The sequence below is a fragment of the Primulina eburnea genome, chromosome 4 (genome assembly GCF_022965805.1).
Source record: "Primulina eburnea isolate SZY01 chromosome 4, ASM2296580v1, whole genome shotgun sequence".
NCBI classification, from domain to species: Eukaryota; Viridiplantae; Streptophyta; class Magnoliopsida; order Lamiales; family Gesneriaceae; genus Primulina; species Primulina eburnea.
In genome coordinates this window covers 7274000-7295764 of record NC_133104.1, presented here as the reverse complement: position 1 = coordinate 7295764, position 21765 = coordinate 7274000, and the positions used below count along the sequence as shown (strand labels likewise).

General features: G+C 34.8%; 2 protein-coding genes across 3 annotated transcripts; one reads left to right on the top strand and one right to left on the bottom strand.

Moving 5' to 3' along the window:
• Window positions 1-1257: 1257 nt before the first annotated feature.
• Window positions 1258-4960, bottom strand: LOC140830044 (uncharacterized). The gene is made up of 8 exons (XM_073193324.1): window positions 4368-4960; window positions 3428-4152; window positions 3181-3351; window positions 3033-3093; window positions 2532-2951; window positions 2020-2456; window positions 1475-1932; window positions 1258-1399 (listed from the first exon to the last, which is right to left on the bottom strand). The coding sequence occupies exons 2-8, from the start codon at window positions 3680-3682 to the stop codon at window positions 1258-1260; spliced, it is 1944 nt and encodes a 647-aa protein (XP_073049425.1). The 5' UTR covers window positions 3683-4152; window positions 4368-4960.
• Window positions 4961-6220: 1260 nt separating this feature from the next.
• Window positions 6221-19164, top strand: LOC140830824 (tRNA (guanine(37)-N(1))-methyltransferase 1-like). Of its 2 annotated transcripts, XM_073194320.1 has the most exons (10): window positions 6222-7076; window positions 7636-7734; window positions 8068-8187; window positions 8296-8462; window positions 8546-8616; window positions 9071-9213; window positions 9611-9722; window positions 10655-10767; window positions 10865-10994; window positions 17640-19164. In XM_073194320.1, exons 1-10 carry the CDS (start codon window positions 6306-6308, stop codon window positions 17651-17653), a joined length of 1740 nt encoding a protein of 579 aa, XP_073050421.1. In that variant the 5' UTR covers window positions 6222-6305; the 3' UTR covers window positions 17654-19164. The 2 variants fall into 2 exon arrangements, with proteins under 2 accessions (XP_073050422.1, XP_073050421.1); XM_073194321.1 differs by lacking the exons at window positions 8068-8187; window positions 17640-19164 and having other exon boundaries at window positions 6221-7076; window positions 10865-11147.
• The last annotated feature ends 2601 nt before the right edge of the window (window positions 19165-21765 follow it).

Sequence of the window (21765 nt, the reverse complement as noted above, 5' to 3'; positions counted from 1 at the left end):
TTTGCCTTATTAAACTGTTTAATTTCATAATTTTTTATACATGAAAACACACCATAATATAGTAAATAGGATATAAAACACGAATTTTCTCACTTTGTTTTTACCATATCACTCAGTCGCTATTCGGTCGCCCTCAGTCATTTTTGCCTTATTTCACACTATGTTTAATTTCGTAATTTCTTATACATGAAAACACACCATAATATAGTAAATAATGGATATAAAACACGAATTTTCTCACTTTGTTTTTACCATATCACTCGGTCGCCATTCGGTCGCTCCCAGTCGCCATTCGGTCGCCCTAAGTCATTTTTGCCTTATCACACTGTTTAATTTCATAATTTCTTATACATGAAAACACACCATAATATAGTAAATAGGATATAAAACACGAATTTTCTCACTTTGTTTTTACCATATCACTCAGTCGCCATCGGTCGCTCTCAGTCGCCATTCGGTCGCCCTCAGTCATTTTTGCCTTATTTCACACTATGTTTAATTTCGTAATTTCTTATACATGAAAACACACCATAATATAGTAAATAATGGATATAAAACACGAATTTTCTCACTTTGTTTTTACCATATCACTCGGTCGCCATTCGGTCGCTCCCAGTCGCCATTCGGTCGCCCTAAGTCATTTTTGCCTTATCACACTGTTTAATTTCATAATTTCTTATACATGAAAACACACCATAATATAGTAAATAGGATATAAAACACGAATTTTCTCACTTTGTTTTTACCATATCACTCAGTCGCCATTCGGTCGCTCTCAGTCGCCATTCGGTCGCCCTCAGTCATTTTTGCCTTATTTCACACTATGTTTAATTTCGTAATTTCTTATACATGAAAACACACCATAATATAGTAAATAATGGATATAAAACACGAATTTTCTCACTTTGTTTTTACCATATCACTCGGTCGCCATTCGGTCGCTCCCAGTCGCCATTCGGTCGCCCTAAGTCATTTTTGCCTTATTTCACACTATGTTTAATTTCGTAATTTCTTATACATGAAAACACGCCATAATATAGTAAATAATGGATATAAAACACGAATTTTCTCACTTTGTTTTTACCATATCACTTTGTTATAAAAATTTTTAAAAAAAAAAACTAAACTATGGAATCCAAAAAAAAAAACACACAATTGCATAATATCTAGTAGAAACACTACAAATCATCAGTTTTTGTTTGCAGTGGTACATGATCAAAAAAACTATAAAGCATCTCAACAACCACCATGGTATCGCTACAAAATCCAATCTTTATTCCAAGTACATGCTGTTAAATAGGGTCTACATGAGTCGACTATCTTGTCATTTATTTCATAGGGATTGAGACGAGCTAATTCCACCTCGATGGTCTTGATCACCCATGCACCACAATCACCTCTGCAAAATTAATATATTAAAATTAATCATGGAATAAATGTAAAATAAAATAAAATTGAATTTGGTAAAACAAACCCAGCAATATTCTGAGGGAATGACGACGGTCGTGTAATCTTCCATGTATCGGTTGTTACTACACCCACAGTATTCAATAATCGATGTATTAGAACTTGTAGCGGACGAACATACGACTCCATGTTAATCTCTTTAGTTAAACAGATTCCACAATCATAAATTATGATAGATGTGGCCTTTATATCGATTTTTACAGCAACCCAATGGTTGGGGACATGGTAAGGTACAAGGATACATGATGTTTCTTTCCATGGCAATGATTTCCATTTTCTACTTGATCCTTCAGCCATTTGAATCAAATCATCCCAATGACAATGAGACATACCCTTTTCAGCTTTGGAATGGACAACACCCAAAAGTCCACTAAAATAACCACCCATTATAGCAATGTCTTGTGCCACTAAATGAGGATACCTTTTTTGAAGAACCAAAAACCCATTCATGCATTCGTTAATGTGCTATAAATAAGAAAAAGATTAATGATTAGCACAAAACACATGAAGAACATATATATTAATTAAATAGATGAAATCATATATACTCACAGAAGATCCAAGCCATGACCTAGGCAAGAGCAAATCATTAAACCATTTCTTATCGTAGGCGGCCATTAGGCATTGACGAGTGTCTTTCATTGTTTTAATTTGCTCCTTCAAAGCTTTAGTTAGCTTCGGTGACTTTGCTATTTGAAGTGGTTGAAATGTGCCATTACATGATCCAAGTTGATGGCTAACTAATACAGGGGGCGTCTCTGACAATTCCATGAAGGGCGACGATAAGTACGATGACTTTTTGATTTGCCTCTTAACCCTGACGTAGGTTAATAACATGTTATTGTAAGTTTTCTTATCATCATTATTGTTTGCATCTCCAACTGGCTGGGCATTAGAAGCTCCTTCATCAACTACGAATCGTTGGGGAGTGTGCAATATATGTTTGCTTGGTTGGATCATGGAGTGTCCATTTTGAGGAGATGTAGAACCTGTATGTAAAAATATATAGATCTTAAAATATTTAATCAGGTGACATGACTTATCCACTAAAGCATGTGACTTACCTTCTGATGGCAAGACTTCTTCATTAACACATTTGATATCAAACATCTTTTGTCTCTTTGCTTCCGGAAGTGTACTAGTTGGTTGACGTGATGTCTCTGCTGGATTTTTTTCCTGTTTTTTTACCTGGACAGATACCTCTTCAAGCTTCTCCTCAATCTTAGTAAATCTTTCATCCACGTATGCTTGCAATTTTGTAAACTTCTCATCTATATAATCTCGAAGTTGGACAAAATAATTTGGAACACTGGGAACCTCTCCAACAAAAGCAGTCGGATCAATATGTGTGGAGGTGTGTGGTCGATCTTCTTCTTGACGAAGTGGAGGTGATTGTTTGTCATGTGCATCTACTCTCTGGCTTTGCATATCTTCAAAAGATTTTTGCTCTTCTAAGGGTTGATCAACGTTTTCGGGACTGCTATCTGCATAGCAGTATACATTTTGTCTCTCCGACAACAATGGCAGAACATGCGATAAATTAGGATCTGAATTAGAAAAGTGACCATTTGCGATGTATGAGGCATGTAGTTCCAACTCTGTAGGTGTCAACACGCCAATAACCATCTGTATATTTCAAATTATAAAATTCCAACACTCAATTACAATTAAATATCTTTGAAATAATAAATAAATTATTGGCAAAATACTCACCCTATTTAAACACTCATGTGATGCTTGAACAACTTCATTGTACTTTGGAGATGATTTCACATGCCAATCATTTGAAATCCATCCACACATACGCGGAAGTATCATGTTATATCTATCTCTTCGCTTAGCAAACTTCTTTGCAATGCCAGGAATACATTCATATGCAAGAATCTGCATTAAAAAAATTATAGCCAACTTAATATTAAATAAATTAACTAAATAAATACAAAACAAATAAATATCTTACTTGCAATGGATGAACAAATCCGTTCAAAGTAAACGCTCCATATTCGACAATCTTTTCGTTCTTCTTCTTTTTCTTCAATTTGATTGAAGTTAAATCTCGCTTTATACTTTTAAGAACTTCGTTATAAGCTATCGTACCCCAAGGATATTTGTTAAACAAATCCAAATCCTCCACTAAACTTAAAAGCATGTTGCAACTTGAGGAACCGTCTTTTGTCGAACTGGCCACAGAACAGCAGCACCAAAGTACAAACATGCTAACTTCAATTTTTCCAAATTTATAGTGCGTTCAGGTGTTTTTCTCATTTCCATTAGCTTTGTCGCCACCTCCTCAATATATACATTTTCATTTCCACAAAAATGTCTATCCCGAAATTGCATCGTCTCTCCAACTTCAGGAAAATCTTCTGAACAATCAAGCCCAGTTATAAGTGCATACTCCATTTTCGAAAATCTCAACGGTCTTTGATTCACAATCATCCACAACTCATCACTAGTAGTCTTACATGACTGTCTAGCCATCAAGAACCATATAATCTGACTAGATAAATTGTAATCTCCTACATACTTAATTAAATTACCAAATTGAGTTCCATCAATCATATTCTGCATCTCTGCATCATTGAGGCATTCCTTGATAGTCTCTGATACACTTTTGAAATGAGAGTTTAAACTTAACTTGCATTCAAAGTGATTCTTTCTCAATAACTGAGGTTTCAATTTTACCTACACTCGAAAAAACATAAATGATATAAAAAATATAAATATTTTTCAAACATAAACAACAAATACAATGTTGAACACAATTTCTCAACAAAAACACAAATACTTTATTCATTTATCAGTTACAGATATGTAAGAAAGTTTAGGCAAAAACTCAATTCCACAAATATAACTAAAAGTAAAAACTCAATAAAAATCATATAAAACGATAAACTTACCCAAACTTCTTCTTCTGCCATTTTAATTACAAATGCTAAATGTATGGTTGTTTAAATGGTCCTTGATTAGTGAATTAGACCATTGATTGATGGAAAATTTCAATTGAGCTAAGAGAAGAACGGTCAGTCACCTAAGGAGAAGAAGGAATGATATTGTTAGTTTAACGTCACTCATAAAATACTTATATCAAAGAGAATATTCAAAACTAAGAATTGAACTCATGCAAAAACAATTTTATAAATGATTTACTAAAAAGAAATAAATTAACATCAAACACAAATAGTTTATTAATAATAAATCGTTTAGTTGAACTTGCGGGATGGGTATCAATTTTAGACCATTGATTGATTCAATGGAAAATTTTTCTAAGCTGGACTTGCGGTCTGGGTATCACCAAATCCGGATGGATTCCAAGGACATTCACAAGACAGTTTTTCGGACTCATGGGGATCATTATGAATTCACTGTTGTGCCATTCGGTTTATCAAATGCACCCTCTACATTCCAATCTGCTATGAATCGGGCTTTTAGCTCTTATTTGCACCATTTTGTTATCATATTCTTCGATGCTATCCTTATCTACAGTCAATCAGAGGATGAACTTCTCGTACAGCCACAAAAGATTCTCGAGTGTATTCTTAATCAGAAATTCTTTGCGAAGAAAAGCAAATGTCTATTTTTTCAAAGCACCATTTATTATTTGGGACATTCGGTGATGACAGGGATGGTATGGCCAATCCAGGAAAAATTGAAGTCATGACACAGTATGAAATAGATGTACAGCAACTTGTGGAGCAACATCTAAGCCTCGTACATAATGATGTTCAAAGAACTTGATTTCTTTATATATCTCTATTCATGTGGAGATTAGGAATCCAATTGGGTGTTAATTTTCCCTTTCCGTGAGACAGGTTAGAGCTCAGAACTACGCCTAATCATTCGTTCACATATTTTAAATTTGTCAATGAATTTTGTTTCTTGTACAAAAATAAATAGAAAATATAGACTAACAAACAATATGATCCAAGCATGAAATGGTGAATGATAACTTACCTGTGAATGATATTTCTTTTCAACGCATGCCCGTTTGGTTCATAACAAAATACAAGATTGAATCATACAAAATCCAGGACATGTCAAAGATGCATAAAAAAGATGACACAAGTTATTACATTATTGCAAGCTAAAATCCTACGCTAAAGAGGCTCACACAGACATACCTCAAAACTAGTAAGCAAAAGTTATATCATTCTTTCAACAATTAATCACATGGACAATAAATTAATTACAAAAGTGACTCTCTCAATCCCTTCTCTTCAAAACACATATTATTATACAGATTCAATCGTCGATTTCATACCTTTGGACTTGCAACAATCAACACAGCTAAGTCCTTTGAAAAAAAATCAAACGCATACAATAAAATTATGAAAAGGAATCGACGGCGGCTCACCTTCTGTTTAAGATTGTAACGGTGCCACTTAGATTGGTAGTGAAGCTTCTGCTCAGAATCGTCGAGGAATTCCTTGTTGCAAGCCAATCCCGTGTCTGATGGCAACCAATGCAGAAGATGACAGGGAATGGGATTTCAAAAAACAAAACGTTAGGGTTAAAAGAAAAAAAATAAGGATTTTTTAATTTTTTAAATGAGGGTAGTATAGTCATTTTAAAAGTGTGGGCTAGTTTTTTAAATATGGTTTTGCAGAGTGTTAATTGCCTAAATTTCCCTTTCTATAGAGTTTTCTCTACGGTCGTTCTCCAAAATGGAAACAAAAGATGAGAGCGGCTAGTCTTTAGAAATTTCACAAAACTTTCATGGGCTCAAAGTTCAGGTTTGTTCCAATCTCAATAATCTTCTAAAAAATGTTTTGCCCACTGTTCAGGATTAAAATATTTTGTGCCTACCTCCCGGCTTGAGCTCGTGGTTGGAGTGGAAAATGGCGACCAAATTTAATCTGCTGCGGCCGCGCCACGATACTCTCCACTTATTCACTTTGTCTTCACCGCCGCTCCCCGCCGTCAAAACACTCCGTGCCGCTTTCCCCTCCTCCTCCGCTGCATCAGCTTTGTCCTCCTCAATTCTTCCCTATGGTCCTTCTCTTCATAAAGGATACCCCCCATTTGCCATTGAATCAACAAAATGCATCTCCAACGACGTTGAAAGTACAGATAACAGTTACACATCACTGGACGAACGATGGTTTACTCGAATATTTGATATTTCGGCTCTCAGAGTACCCGCAGACCTTTGCTACGACCTCGAAAATCGATTCCGAGCCCACCTCCTCAACTGGCCTCGAATCAAGAACATTTCCAGAGTACCTGGAGATGAAATAGATGACAAACTTAAGAGAATTTTTCCCAATTCAGTTGACGGAGCAGAGGGAAATCTAGCTGCATTGAATTACGGAAAAGCTGAGAGAGACGGGGAGCCGTTGAATGCGGTGCTGTACCGGGACAAGCTTGCTGGAACGATATCGAGGCCAAAGAAGAAGAAAAATAGGGATGATGAGGATAAGCGATTCGTGAAAGGGGTTGGGAAGAACGATATGATATTCGTTGAGGTAACTGAAGAAGAGGACGAAGATATAAGTAGATTGCTAGGTGACAATATTAAGCGGGCAAAGCGGAGAGGTTCGACGAGGCTGCTACTTTTGGATGTGCAGTATGCTCTTAAAGGGATTGAGGAATTGCCCGAGTCTATCAAGGTTTTTATTCTCGAACATTTTGGTACTCCCTGACTGGAAATTTGTGTGGAAAGTGGATATCATATGTGCCTGTTTTGACAGTTGTTTATGTTTAAATGTGATGGTTTTCGCATTGTATATTATAGTTAATCAGAGTAGTGATTAAAAATGGGTTGGTTTGGGATATACCTTGTTTTGTGGAACCTAATAAATGTGCTCCCCCTGGACACAACTTTGGATTGCTGAAAAATGCACGGGATACCAGGCTTCTGCCCTATGATGATACTGCTTTTCTTTCGAAATCACTACAGCCCATCTTTTTGTGACTTATTTGTTACAAATTCATATGGATAAGTTCTCATATTATTATCAGATGCTTAATGAAGACAAATTTAACTTCTGTGATACATTTTATAGTTACCCACCTTATGAACTCGGTGTTGAGAAATTCTAAAATTTCTCTGAGGAATGAGGGATAATGTCAACCTATGATTGTGCTTGTCTGGCTTGCACGTTCTACTACGTTGACAGTAGAATTATCTATGAAAGCTCGTAGCTGATATTTAAATTTGGTGTGCAGACAGTTTTGAAAGAACATGATGTGGATGGCATGACATCAGCTTTTGAACTAGTGAAGTGCAAGTTGACTTTGTTTTATGATTACTGGCAGATGAATGAGGTATTTAGTTTAAGCACTGATGGCATTAGATATTATCTTACTTCCCATTTCATTCTCTATTCCCATCCAAAGAGTTGATTAGCTTTATGGGAAATAATTGCTCCCTGCCGGTGTCACATTGCCATGTAAATCAGAAGATTTTCTTGAGCTGAGATTTTTCTATTCACAGTGAACGGAAGAAATAGCTCTTTGATGAATCTCTGGAATATTCTGTTTTCCTTCCCCAAATTGTCTCCCCTTACTCTTACCTACATGCCCCAACCAAACACACAGACACATACGCTATAGTCTATCTTGCATGTGTATGATAAGGACACCAAGTATTGTTTGCAGATCTTGGAGGCCATGCTTCCAAAAGGTATGACAATTCCGTCGTCTTTCGAAATAGTTGGGCATATTGCACACCTGAATCTGAAAGATGAGCATCTTCCATATAAAAAAGTTATTGCAAAGGTATTTTCCATGTTCATTTGAGAAAACATCTTTGTTCAATGTGGAGTTCTGATGTGTGCTCAGCTTTGTGCAACATTTTTTTCCTCTGAACTATATTGTTTACACCAGGTGATTTTGGATAGGAACAAGCGAAAGATCCAAACAATAGTGAACAAAATCGATGCCATTCAGAATGACTACAGGAGTATGGAGCTTGAAGTTTTGGCCGGAAATCATTCTCTTGCGACAACAGTGGTGGAGAACGGGTTGCGATTTCATGTTGATTTAGCAACAGTGTATGTGTAGACAGGACCAACAGTACAAGCGTGGCTGCAACAGAAAGGATTGGTGAATCTAATGTCATTAATTTTGTCCGTAGATATTGGAATTCAAGGCTGGCAACTGAAAGGCAGAGACTTCTTAGTTGCTTCACACGCAATGATGTTGTTTGTACGTTAAATGTCATACTTTTTCCATAATTTTTTTATTTTTCTTTGAATCATTTAGAGTTTTAGCATCAATACTTGTTTCATGGCGTAACTAATAATTTTTTGCCATAATTTTTATTTATGGTTAGTTGATCATATAATCTACATGGATAATAATTGTCACGGCTTAAGAATAGTCCATGGACAGGTCATACCTGATTAATGGCATCTGGTGCTTTGTCAACATTGTCTAAGCTTATCTTATTTAAAAATGTTTTTGTAGTTGCCCTCCAAATTTGGAATATTGATGGTTAAAAGTGCTGATTAAGCAAAGTACCAATCGTTTTTTTTAATCAAGAAGGCACAAGGTTTTTTGGTACTTCAAACTGTTATTCCATTCTGTTTTTCATTACCTTCTCTGTTATATATATAATATGTACCACTTCGATACTTACTGTTTTGATTTGTTTGTGCAGGTGATGTTTTTGCTGGAGTTGGCCCCATTGCAATATCTGCCGCTAAAATAGTAAAGCATGTGTATGCTAATGATTTGAATCCTTCTGCTGTTGAGTATCTTGAAAGGAACTGCGTCCTCAATAAAATTAAGAGAAAGATAGAGGCATGGACATACTCTTATTCATGACTTGTATATTTTTATTGCTGTGGTTATAAATAAATGTCAGTAACAGAATAATTTGAATATAAAGCTCAAAATGCGATTATATAAAACTTTCCCTGTATTATACATGCATATCCCACGTATACATCCATGTATGTTGAAATGAAAATTTTACATATTTGATTTGTTCACTAGATAACATACGCCTTTTTAGTTCTTAATTTCTTGTATATGGCTTGTCGCTGTGAGGTGTTCCTTGTTGCATTATCCTACTATTTTCTCTAGTTTTTAGTCATACATTCTCGTGGCTTTTAGGAGCAGTTATAAGCCACTTCATATTAGTCTCAGCCAGCCAGAGTTCAAATACTGACTCGTATTCCATCCCGTTATTGTCTAGGTTTACAACATGGACGGGAGAAGATTTATTCAAACAATTTTTAGCTGCCAGAGAACTCATTCAATTACTCAAGTTATCATGAATTTGGCAAACGAAGCATCTGAATTTCTTGGTATGCTTGCTTGCGTAACATTACTTTGCTATTCCAATATTTTAAATATGTGACTCATTGTATTATCTTTGCTTTATAATTCTGAAGTAAATATTCTTCAGTGCATTTTTGGATACATTATTCCCATAAACTGCAAATAATTTGTAACCTGACGCTGTTTCTATAACTTAAGAGCATACAGCTCTTTCCAATGCTGGAACAACAGCTGAAGAATGTGCGTGACAATAGGTTCTAATCTCCATCTAATCAATTATCAGAATCATTTGTAGTGCATATGTGCTTGTGTGATATTATGGAATTTTATTCCTTCTGCATAAGATTGAAAAAAGGAAAAATGTGTACTTTGAGAACAAAATAGTTGTTGGGGCCACAAAATTTGGAAATTGACAGCATTGCATGTGTTACCATCATTCATTCTTATGTTTGGATTGGACATCTTCCTTGTATACCTTGTTTGCTGTGGAAATACATTAGACAGGCAGGTGGTTCATTATTCTTCAGAAACTTGCTTGGTCTACATTTTATTTTGCATTCTTCAATGTTAAGTTGAGCTGCCAATGTGTATGATAAGTCGTTAATGTACTTATACCTGTTTTGATTGTGACCGAATCCGTTGATGTCTTTAGGAGTTCTAAAGTTGAGCTAATCTCCATGGTCAAAGGATTTGCACTCTAGTTTTTTCTACGTTGGCTGTATGTGTAATAAGGATGCCAATACACTTTGTCCCATGTTTAGAATATGGTTTTGTCTTCTTTTCTTGATACTAATTTTTTTAAAGATTTTGTTGAATTCATATATGCACAATTGTTTTCTTTTTGATCTTTTCGCTTGATCACGAATTTCTTCAAAGCTTTTGTAGAAATTATATCTCCATGTGACCATGTCACACAATCACATGTTTTCCCGCTTTAAACCATTTGAGTTGATTGCAGATGCTTTTAAGGGAATATTCAAAGAAAATAATAGGGACAAGGAGTTTATCCTGCCAAGAATTCATGTTTATGGTTTCTCAAAAGCTCAGGATCCAGAGTCTGACTTTCACGAGGTATGGATTGTTTGTGCACTGTCATATTGATCCAGATGAACTAGTTAACCTTCAACTTCTTTAGTAATTTTCTTTCCTTTTTTTCCCTACAATCCAGCGGATTAGAATTGCACTGTCAGAAGTAGCTTTTGAAGTGGAGATGCGCAGAGTTCGTCTAGTGGCCCCTGGGAAATGGATGTTATGTGCATCTTTCAAACTGCCTGAAAGAGTTGCCTATGCAAAAGCAGGTTCAGTCTCGTAACTAAAACTTTTTCCATGTGTGTACATAAAATGATAAAATATAACGCCTAAAAGTTAAGCCTGCACGGTTATACACCTGCAACTTGACGAAAGTTGGAGAAATATGAAAGAAGGATAAATATTGTAAAGTTTTTTGACAACTATTCCTTCAATTTATTCATGTCGTTTGCAAGGTCATCATAAGAATTAAGAATTCATTGATTTTATTTGCTTTTGTCACTCTCGAGGCTGAGTTGCAATTTTTAGGATTAAGTTAAACTTTGAGGCTAATGATCATTGATTTTCATTGTATTCCTCATCGTTTTATTCACACATATTTATTCACACGTATCAATTATATGTGAATAAAACAAGAGCGTGTGTTATATATATATATATATATATATATATATATATAAGATTAGGCTTCCATTTGTACGAGGAATTTAAGATGAAATGTTCTATATGCTTATTTTTCTGTGTTCTGAAATGGCAATGCGCCAACCTCAAATTTCAATTTGCCCATGATCGACGATTGCGGTTGGGAATACATCTAACAAGCTGACTAATTCAAGTTATAGTAAATAGATGATGAGTTCAAGTATCGATCCTATTGAGACTAATATTTAATTACTAGCATTTTTATCACTTGCTTAAGTTATACAAAATAAATAAAAAGATGACATATGAATTATTAATATAAACTATTAAATAAAATAATTACAATTTAATACGATGGATTCAAAGATCAAGGATGGATTCAAATTCAAATAAAGAACTAAGACACACAACGATACAAAACTCTATTATGTTGAAACTTGTTAAAATTCAATTAATTATTTAATTCTTGACAATCACGGTGAAATCTTCAATTTTATTTATTAAACGATTCTTCGAGTTAATAAACCTATTTAAACCTAATAGTCCAATTATTTCTAATTGAATTTAATTAGATCTAAATGTATTTAATCTTTATGGAATTTCAGTTTTCACCTGAAACCGCACATTGAAATTGAATATTATTTCTATTCAGTTTAACTATGTGTTGATGACGTCTTTATTTCTATATTTAACCAATCATCTTCTGATTCGTGATTAATCAACAAACATGTAAATAGTTGATCAAGCTATTAACAATAAACATTAAACCAATATCAATCAATAATTAAAATCGAGAAAAATAATATATTGAAAATAAATTAAATATCAAACGAAGTATTGGTTGGTTATGTCGTAGTCTTAGCCTAAAGAAATAATAAAATGAAGACTCATGTTTAAATTCAATGAAGAAAATATATTTAAGAAAGAATAAAAGAAATTCTCAGTGATTTTTGGCGTGTTTTGAGGAATTCATTCTACTTATGCCTTCTTCCTCCCTTCAATTCTCCTTCCTCTCTGTTTCTGCTTCACAGTAGCCTTTTGTTCTCTTCCTTCTCAACTTTCTCCCTTCACTTCTGCTCCTTTCTGTTCACTCTATTTTCTTTACGTGTCTATACTCTGCCTCCTCCTCTGGAGTTCTCTCTCATCTCCTTTCTCTCTCATCTGCTTTTTTTTTTTCCTCTTTTTACACCCCATTCTTTTCTGTTCTCTCTCCTCCTCTGTTCTCTTCCTTCCCCCTCTTGCTTCTACGCCTCTCTCTCTCCTGACGCCTCTTCTAAGCTGTTTTTTTCCCTATTTGTTACGCCCTCCCTTGCAAGCTTCTTTCACGTCTCGTTTTATCTCCATTTTATGGGCCTAGTCTTCCAATTTCTTGAAGCCCATATCAAGATTAAAAATTATAGATAAGATTGTAGAGATTTTATTTTCAAAGATTAGGCTTTATCTTTATCAAGATATGTACAATTTTTTTTTCCAAAACTTCAAAATATTTTATTTCTTTTTTTTTTTGTATTTTGTTTCCTTAGAAGTCTTGTAAAAATCATCTTATCTCCCAAATTAGGCATTTGTCATTTTTTATTCAAATCTACAATTATTATAAAATTAATTCAGATAAGCACATAATTAGGGATAAAAAGTCTAAATAAACACAAATATTATAAAATTAAATCTCTATAAGATTTGGCCTTATCATCGCACAAAAAAAAGAGACAAAAAACATACATTTACCTTAATGCTCGCTCAGTCATGCACTGATTATTTTAGTAGCTTTCACTGATTATTTTAGCCGATTAACCCGATAGCCAAGAAAAACCAACGACATCTGTCATTCATGGGAAAAATGATATATCTGCATCTTCTAAATACATTGTCACCCAGTTCCTGTAGTTTACCCATCGTGAAATATGTCATCTTTGCAAGAAAAGCTCCATAATCATCCCGGTGTACCAACCTTCTTTTCTCATATTCTTGCAACTTCGTAATCACTTCGTTTTACAAATTCAAGACAACATATACTCATGTCTCTTAATCCAGAAAACCAAAAAAAAAAAAAAAGATAAAATTTCTTACTGCTACAAGCATGTACAATCGTTCGTGTCCATGCAATAAATTTCAAATCCATGCTCGAAACTTTGCTTTTGCATAATTCTTATGTAAACATTAATTATCTCCGACTCAACACGATCAGCAAATAGAAAATGACATAATATCGGTCCATTTAACCTAATAAACTTATCTTGCCAAACGACAACACTACAATAATAGAAAATTCAATTCCACTAAAAAAATTACGAAACATTACTACGAAGATAAGAAGAAGAAACATATGGAAGATCAACTTACTCCAATTCCTTTCTAGCAAGAAAGTCTGTCAACAATTTCCTCTCATCATCAACTATTTCTTCATGTCCACAAAAATCAGATCTACCTTTGAATTCATTCGTGGAAACTTTGCCAGGAGTATCGCCTTTTTTCTCAACATCTACTAATTCCTATCCAAAAGTGGCAATATATTTAGTAATATAACAGTAAATCCAAACATCATTAACAATAATATAACTAAAAAAATTAAACTTAAAATAATCAGTATGTGAATAAAGTATGCTCCATTACCTGTTAAAAAAAAGTATGTGAATAAAGTATGACAATAATCAGTATGTGAAAAACGGTACGCTTCTCTACTTCTGAAGTACCATCAACTGTACCATCACCGCTCTCATCACCTGATCTATTTCCAAAGCCACCTCCTAACACGTAATTTTTTTCTTCTTTTAAAACATTATCACTATTATGATTCAATGCAATGCTTTTGGTACCAATTTCCATCTCATCAATTAAAGCATTCAAAGAATGAGATCCCTCTGATTCTTTGTTTTCTTTCGCTAGATTAGAAATAACTTCTTGTACCATTACATCTACAAAATCATCAAAGTTAGAGGCTGTATCATGTGCTAACTCAAAAATAACTTCCTTGGTTTTATCAAACATTCTCCTCATCTTCACCAATATTGTCACATTTATCGACCACAAATTGTTTTTCTTTAATTCTACGTCTCACATTTCCAACCTCTAATTTAGCACACCTCTTTTTCAGCATCTTTATCTCATCCATTTGTTTCATGACAATTTTCTCAAATCGTTTTGCTTTAGATCTACCATCTTCTTGCTTTAAAACACGCTTTATATCCAATAAAAACTTCTCCTCCTCACAAAATAGATGTGTCGACAGAACCTACTCACAATTAAAAAATAAAATGTCAAATAAACGAACCATAAAATTTACACAACTACTTAATAAACTGAAATAATAAAATGACTTGAGTTGAATCTATGCGTTTCAAAATGATTCAGTTTCAGCGGCATTTAGTGGGATCTTGCTTCTCCCCCACCCAAACAACCGAGGGTAAATATTTAAACTACGTTGTACTCCTAAAATTGGGACAGTCTCATACAACCAAGCCTAAAACCCAAAAAAATAATAATATTAAAAGTTATTGAAAACATACTAAGATCATAGTTATTAAAGCTACATACTAACCATCAATCCAACTGTCCATCCATCAACATAAAGTTTCTTTTGATTTGGCATATTTCTCAATACAAAAACCGAAATGCACAGTCTCCTCAAGCATATTTAAAAAATATTTTAAGATCATCGAGATAAGGAAATATAAAGCATTGACTAACATAAATACCAGTGAGGAATATTATACAGCTAAAAATGAACAAAATAAAAACTCTAACAAAATCATCAGCGTCACTCTGATCATCACTTCTTGCAAGTAAAAGTAGTTTTTCATAAATAGTTTTTCGGTTGGCATTGGTGACCTTTCCGTCAAAATGACGCATAAAAAATATGGAGTCCAGTTTCATGTCCAATTCAATTGGTTGACAACTATGATGTAGGCCGAGAACAATAGAGAAATCGGCAGACTCGAAAGAGATGATAATGTCATCACCAACAACAAAAGAACATGAATCAGCGTGAAATCTATTCAGAAATAATCAATCCGACCACCACCTATCGCAAGGACTAGCATACCAATCCATTTGGCGAAAGGAGTATCATTTATCTGACTCCTCTACTGCTCGCCTAGGATTGCCTTCAATTCTCTCATAACAGTTTTAAAATAAGGAGGGGAACATCGTGAAAAATATTCCTTCGCACTTTTCTTCTTCTCATGATAATCATTAACTGGTTTGTCTTCTACAACATTTTCTATATTAAAAACCAAAACAAAGTTGTACAAATAATTTTTATAAACACAACTACGGAAAAAAAGAACATAACTGTATATATATGCAACAAAAAATTAACATTAGACAATTATCTTTCATCTACAAATCCAGCTATGGTATTATTTTGGCACATCATATATATCAGAAAATATTTGGATTCTACACTCCAAATGTTGATTGTGCTATTAATAAAAATTGTTTTGATTTTGAACTCATTGAGTTTGCTTTTCACCACTACAAAAGCTAACCTAAAAAAACTCTAATTTTTCTTGTACCACAGTCACTAGTAGCCACTCAAAAAATTAAATAATAAATACTCACCCTATCTTAGCTTGGCCGGGGAAGGGAAGAGTGGCCAAGAATGGGATGACAGTGTTCCACTAGCAAGCTCGCTCTGATCTTGGATTGAATTGTACATAACACAAGAATTTTGGAATAACTGCCTCAAAATACACTAAACCTAATTTTGAATTTCAGTAAAGTTTCAAAAATTCATTCCCGTACAACTAAACAATCTATTGAAAAGCAATACCAAGAACAAATCCCAGAAATTGGGGAAAATCGGTTGCCAATACCTTATAACAAAAAAATATAAATAAGAAGAAATCGAAGAAAAGTACAAAGGAGGACCCCATTTTCCTTGATTTCTATGGTTTGTTATTTATTTAAAATTTTTTGGGGTTTTGAAACTATTATTGTTTGTTATAAGGTATTGGTAAGCGATTTTCCCTTTGTTCTTGGTATTGCTTTTCAATAGATTGTTTAGTTGTACGGGAATGAATTTTTGAAACTTTGCTGAAATTCAAAAATTAGGTTTAGTGTTTGATTTTGAGGCAGTTATTCCAAATTTCTTGTGTTATATACAATTCAATCCAAGATTAGAACGAGCTTGCTAGCGGACCATTGCCGTTCCATTCTTGGCCACTCTCCCCTTCCCCGGCCAAGCTAAGAAGGGGGTGAGTATTTATTATTTAATATTTTGAGCGGCTACTAGTGGCCATGGTACAATAAAAACTAGAGTTTTTTTTGGATGACTTTTGTAGTGGTGAAAAGCAAACTCATTGAGTAAAATACCAAAACGATTTTTATTAATAGCACAATCAACATTGGAATGTAGAATCAAAATATTTTATGATATATATGATGTGCCAAAATAATGCCATAGCTGGATTTGCAGATGAAAGACAATTATCTATTTTTATTTTTTTGTTGTTGTATATATATATATACAGTAGTTTTTTTTTTCTTTTCTGTAGTTGTGTTTATACAAATTATTTGTATAACTTTGTTTTTGGTTTTTGATATAGAAAATGTTGTAGAAGACAAACCAGTTAATGATTCATGAGAAGAAGAAGAGTGCAAAGGAATATTTTTCACGATGTTCCCTTCCTTATTTTAAAACTGTTATGGGAGAATTTAAGGCAATCCTAGGCGAACAGTAGAGGAGTCAGATAAATGATACTCCTTTCGCCAAGTGGATTGATATGCTAGTCCTTGCGATTGGTGGTGGTCGGATTGATTATTTTCTAGACAGATTTCAGGTTGATTCATGTTATTTTTTTGTTGGTGATGACATTATCATCCCTTTTGAGTCAGCTGATTTCTCTATTGTTCTTGGCCTACATCATAGTGGTCAACCAATTGAATTGGACATGAAACTGTACTCCATATCTTTTACGTGTCATTTTGACGGAAAAGTCACCGTTGCCAACCGAAAAGCTATTTATGAAAAACTACTTTTATTTGCAAGAATTGATGATCAGAGTGACGTTGATGATTTTGTTAGAGTTTTAATTTTGTTCATTTTTAACTACATAATATTCCCCACTGGTAATTATATCAGTCCTGACTTTATATTGTCTTATCTCGATGATCTTACAATATTTTTTAAATATGCTTGGGGAGATTATGATTTCCTTTTGTATCGAGAAATATGCCAAATAAGAAGAAAGCTTTATGCTGATGGATGCACAATTGGATTGATGGTTAGTATGTAACTTTAATTATTATTCAATAATTTTTAGTATTTTTTTTAGGCTTGGTTGTATGAGACTGTCCCAGTTTTAGGAGTACAACGTATTTTAAATATTCACCCTCAGTTGTTTGGGTGGGGGAGAAGCAAGATCCCATTGAATGCCACTGACAGTAAATCATTATTGAAACACATAGATTCAACTCTGGTACATTTTATTATTTCAGTTTATTAAGTAGTTGGGTAAATTTTATTGTTGGTTTGTTTGACATTTTATTTTTTTTAATTGTGAGTAGGTTCTGTCGAGACATCCATTTTGTGAGGAGGAGAAGTTTCTATTGGACATAAAGCATGTTTTAAAGCAAGAAGATGGTAGATCTGAAGCAAAACGATTTGAGAAAATTGTTATGAAACAAATGGATGAGGTAAAGATGTTGAAAAAAGGGTGTGCTGAATTAGTGGGTGGAAATGTGAGACGTAGAATTAAGGAAAAACTGTTTGTGGTTGATAAATGTGACAATATTGTTGAAGATGAGGAGAATGTTGATAAAACTAAGGAAGTTATTTTTGAGTTAGCACATGATGCAACCTCTAACTTTGATGATTTTGTAGATGTAATGGTACAAGAAGTTATTTCTAATCTGGCGAAAGAAAACAAAGAATTAGAGGGATCTCATTCTTTGAATGCTTTACTTGATGAGATGGAAATTAGTACCAAAAGAAATGCATTGAATCATAATAGTGATCAATGTGAAATGAGCATGATAAGAAAATTAAACTTCTTTTTAAGACTGCAAGTCAAGCACTCAGAAAATGACATCTTCATTAACCAAGATAAATATACAAGAAACATGCTAAAGAAGTTTGATAAAGAGAATTGCTCTAAAGCTGCTATCCCAATGAGCTCATCAATCAAACTGGACAAAGATGAAGGGAGAATCTTAGTAGACACAACCATGTATCGGGGATTGATTGGTTCACTATTATATCTGACCGCTAGCCGGTACTTTTTCAAGCTAATCCTATTAATCACATTATATTGCTGCTAAACGTATTCTTAAATATCTTAAAAGTACTACTAATGTAGGTCTTTGGTACCCCAAAGATTCAAGTTTTAATCTTATAGGTTATTCAGACGCGGATTACGCAGGATGCAAAATTGACCGGAAGAGCACTAGCGGTTCATGTCAGTTCTTGGGCGATATACTAATATCTTGGTTCAGAAAGACACAAATGTCTATTGCCACATCAACTGCTGAAGCAAAGTATCTCGTGGCTGGAAGTTCATGTGCTCAAATGTTATGGATGCAATTGCAGCTCAATGACTATGGAATTCAAACCGCTGAATCTCCTATCTTCTGTGATAACACAAGTGCAATAGCAATGACATAATTGCACTCTCGGACAAAGCACATTGACATTTGACATCATTTTATCCGAGAAGATGTCATGAAGAAAGAGATTCGTCTTGAATATGTCCCAACATATCAGTAGGCAGCAGACATATTCACCAAACTGCAGCACTTGTCCATTGCTCTTGCTTTTATTGTATCTGCCTTTAAAAGTTTTCAGTGATTTCGAAACTAACTGGTTTGCTCGTATTTATAAACTCGCACCATATGAGGATCGCGATCATCATTATGACTCATTGAAAGGAGAAAATGAAGATATCTCTGTCAGCCGTCGGCTGTTCATTCTCCGAGGATAAGTTTTTTTAATCCTATTTAATGCATGTATTTAGGAGGAAATATCGGTTTAGTCGATAAACTAATGGGTCACAAAGATTATGTTCTCAACCGCTCTGGTTGACAAATGGACTATCGATGTTTATTACGTGACTCAACCGCTTACCCTCTAATCACATTAAAGCAACTGGTTCGTTTTTATGTGCAGGGCACGTTTCTCCACGTCTTTATGAAAAAATTAATCAACTCTTTGACTATCTTATATGATGTGACGATTATATTCTTAAAATTTGAAATAACTCATTATACTGTTGTCTGAAGATTTTCAAATTTTAAAAATCCATCCACTGACAGTTCTCCGCGGGGACTGATCTGTGCTTCCCCGAACCGGATATACTTATTTTGAAGGAATTCTTTGACACAGCCTACATGAAAAACGGAAAATCTTTTGTGTTGTTCAAGGAAAGAACCTTCACATCACCCAGAAGATATTCGCTGATTTGTTTAAGTTTCCAGTTGCTGGAATCACCAACTTTACTACTCTTCCATAGGGCAACACCGAGCTTTGGAGAAGTAACTTCTCTATCTCTGACTCTCCGATCTCTTCTCCAACTTGCCAGAAACGGGATCTGAAGATTGAATTCCGACTATTGGCTGATATAGTGACGAAGGGGATTCTTGCCAAGGCCTGTGCATATGACAAAATCACCCTGGAAAAGTTCCTTGTCATGGCCACTATTGCATCAAATCTTAAAATCAACTGGTCTGATGTCTTGGCCAAGACACTGGTTGCCATGATAAAGAAAGAAAATCAGTCTCAAGGATTTACAGTTCAAATTTTCCATCTACTGATTCAGGAAGGAGTCCAACTGGTGGACATGGTTGAAGTTGGAAAAACCAAGCTATTCAACTGGACAACGGTTGAAAATTTTATAAGGAAAAATCTTCCTACCGATAAGGAGATTGTCTCTGTACAATCTGTCAAAACAGAGACTGTGATTGAATTTGTTAAACAAAAGAAGACGCTTGTGCTTCCCAAGGGTACTAAGAGAAAGATGGTTCTGAAATCCAGCTCCAATGAAGAAGTAAAGGATGGTGTACCAGTCTCACAAGTCTTTAAGAAAAAACGGTCAGAAAATCTCAATGCTGCAATAATCAAGATGATCAAGCATCTTTCTGCACCGTTGCCTCCTCCAATCCCCGCAGTTAAAGCAAAAAAACTCAAGAGATTAAGATCACTGAACTAGAGATCATCCTCCTTCTCCAGTATTCATCTCATCCATCATACAGAAAAGGGGAAGAAAATTTTTCTCGAAGATCCACCGAAAACAACAATGTTTACATTGCCATTGTGCTGACAAGATAACGAGTCAATGAGATCTTCGGCTGAATATGTAAATTTTTGATAAGTAGGTTGAATTTTGAAAGGTAACAACCTTCGAATCACTTATTCAAACCGGCAAGTTCAAAGCAGCTGCCAAACTTGAACTTTCCATATCGGAATGGATAGAAGCCTCTATCATTTCAAACGCTCTGCTTCGTAGAGACTTCCTGGAATTACAGATGAAGTAAAGTGCTCTCCGAGCACCGATTCAACTGAAGAGGAAAAATTTTATTCCTACTTGCCTAACCTCAAAAGATGACTCATCTGTCATATCTCAACTTTAGATGGACGCTCTCTCCTCTCAATGGTTGTCTCTCTTAAGCGGCAGGAACTTCAACTGCCTGCGGTTAGAGAAAAGAGCAAGTTTGACTCAGACCTGAACCTTGATGAAGTGCTAGCTTCTGAGATCATCAAAGACTTATCTACTACACATGTACCACCATCTTCATCTGTTATCGCTTCACTTGTTTCTAAGATGCCGATTGAAACCGCTATGACCAGTAATGTGGCATCCATTCTTCAAACTGCTGAGATCATTATGACAAAGGGATGTTCTCATCACTGAGGCAATATGTCAACAAGATTAACTGGGCTTCTCGACAGCTCCTCAAGAGATCCATGAGGAAGATACATATGTTCAAGAGTTTGATTCAATTGTGCCTCCTCTCTCGGCACATATCGGTCTTTCAGAAGTCCATCTTGTCTCTGCCGAAGAAGTTGTACAATCTCTTTATGACTTTGATCAGGGCACAACTCACATGGAGATCTCTTCTCCTTAGAAGTCTGAATCTGTTAATGATACTGCTCAAGGAATTCTCCTAGCACCGTTAGTACCTTCACCTGCTGAACCCAAGGATGACAATGTAACTATTGCTTCTCTGCCTCTAGTCTCTTTTGTTTCTGAGGCTCCATCAACCGGTCTGGCAACACAAGAAGTTCCTTGCGAAGCAATCCCTGTTTTGTTTGTAGCATTCGGCACAATGGTTGATGTTTTGGCTTCTGAAATCGATGAACATCAGCCTTCCAAGTCAAACGGAAAAGCATCTTATTCACAACTATCCTCCTTCAAGGCTAGAATACTCTCTTCATCCGATCTATTTGAACCCGAAGAAGAAGAATTT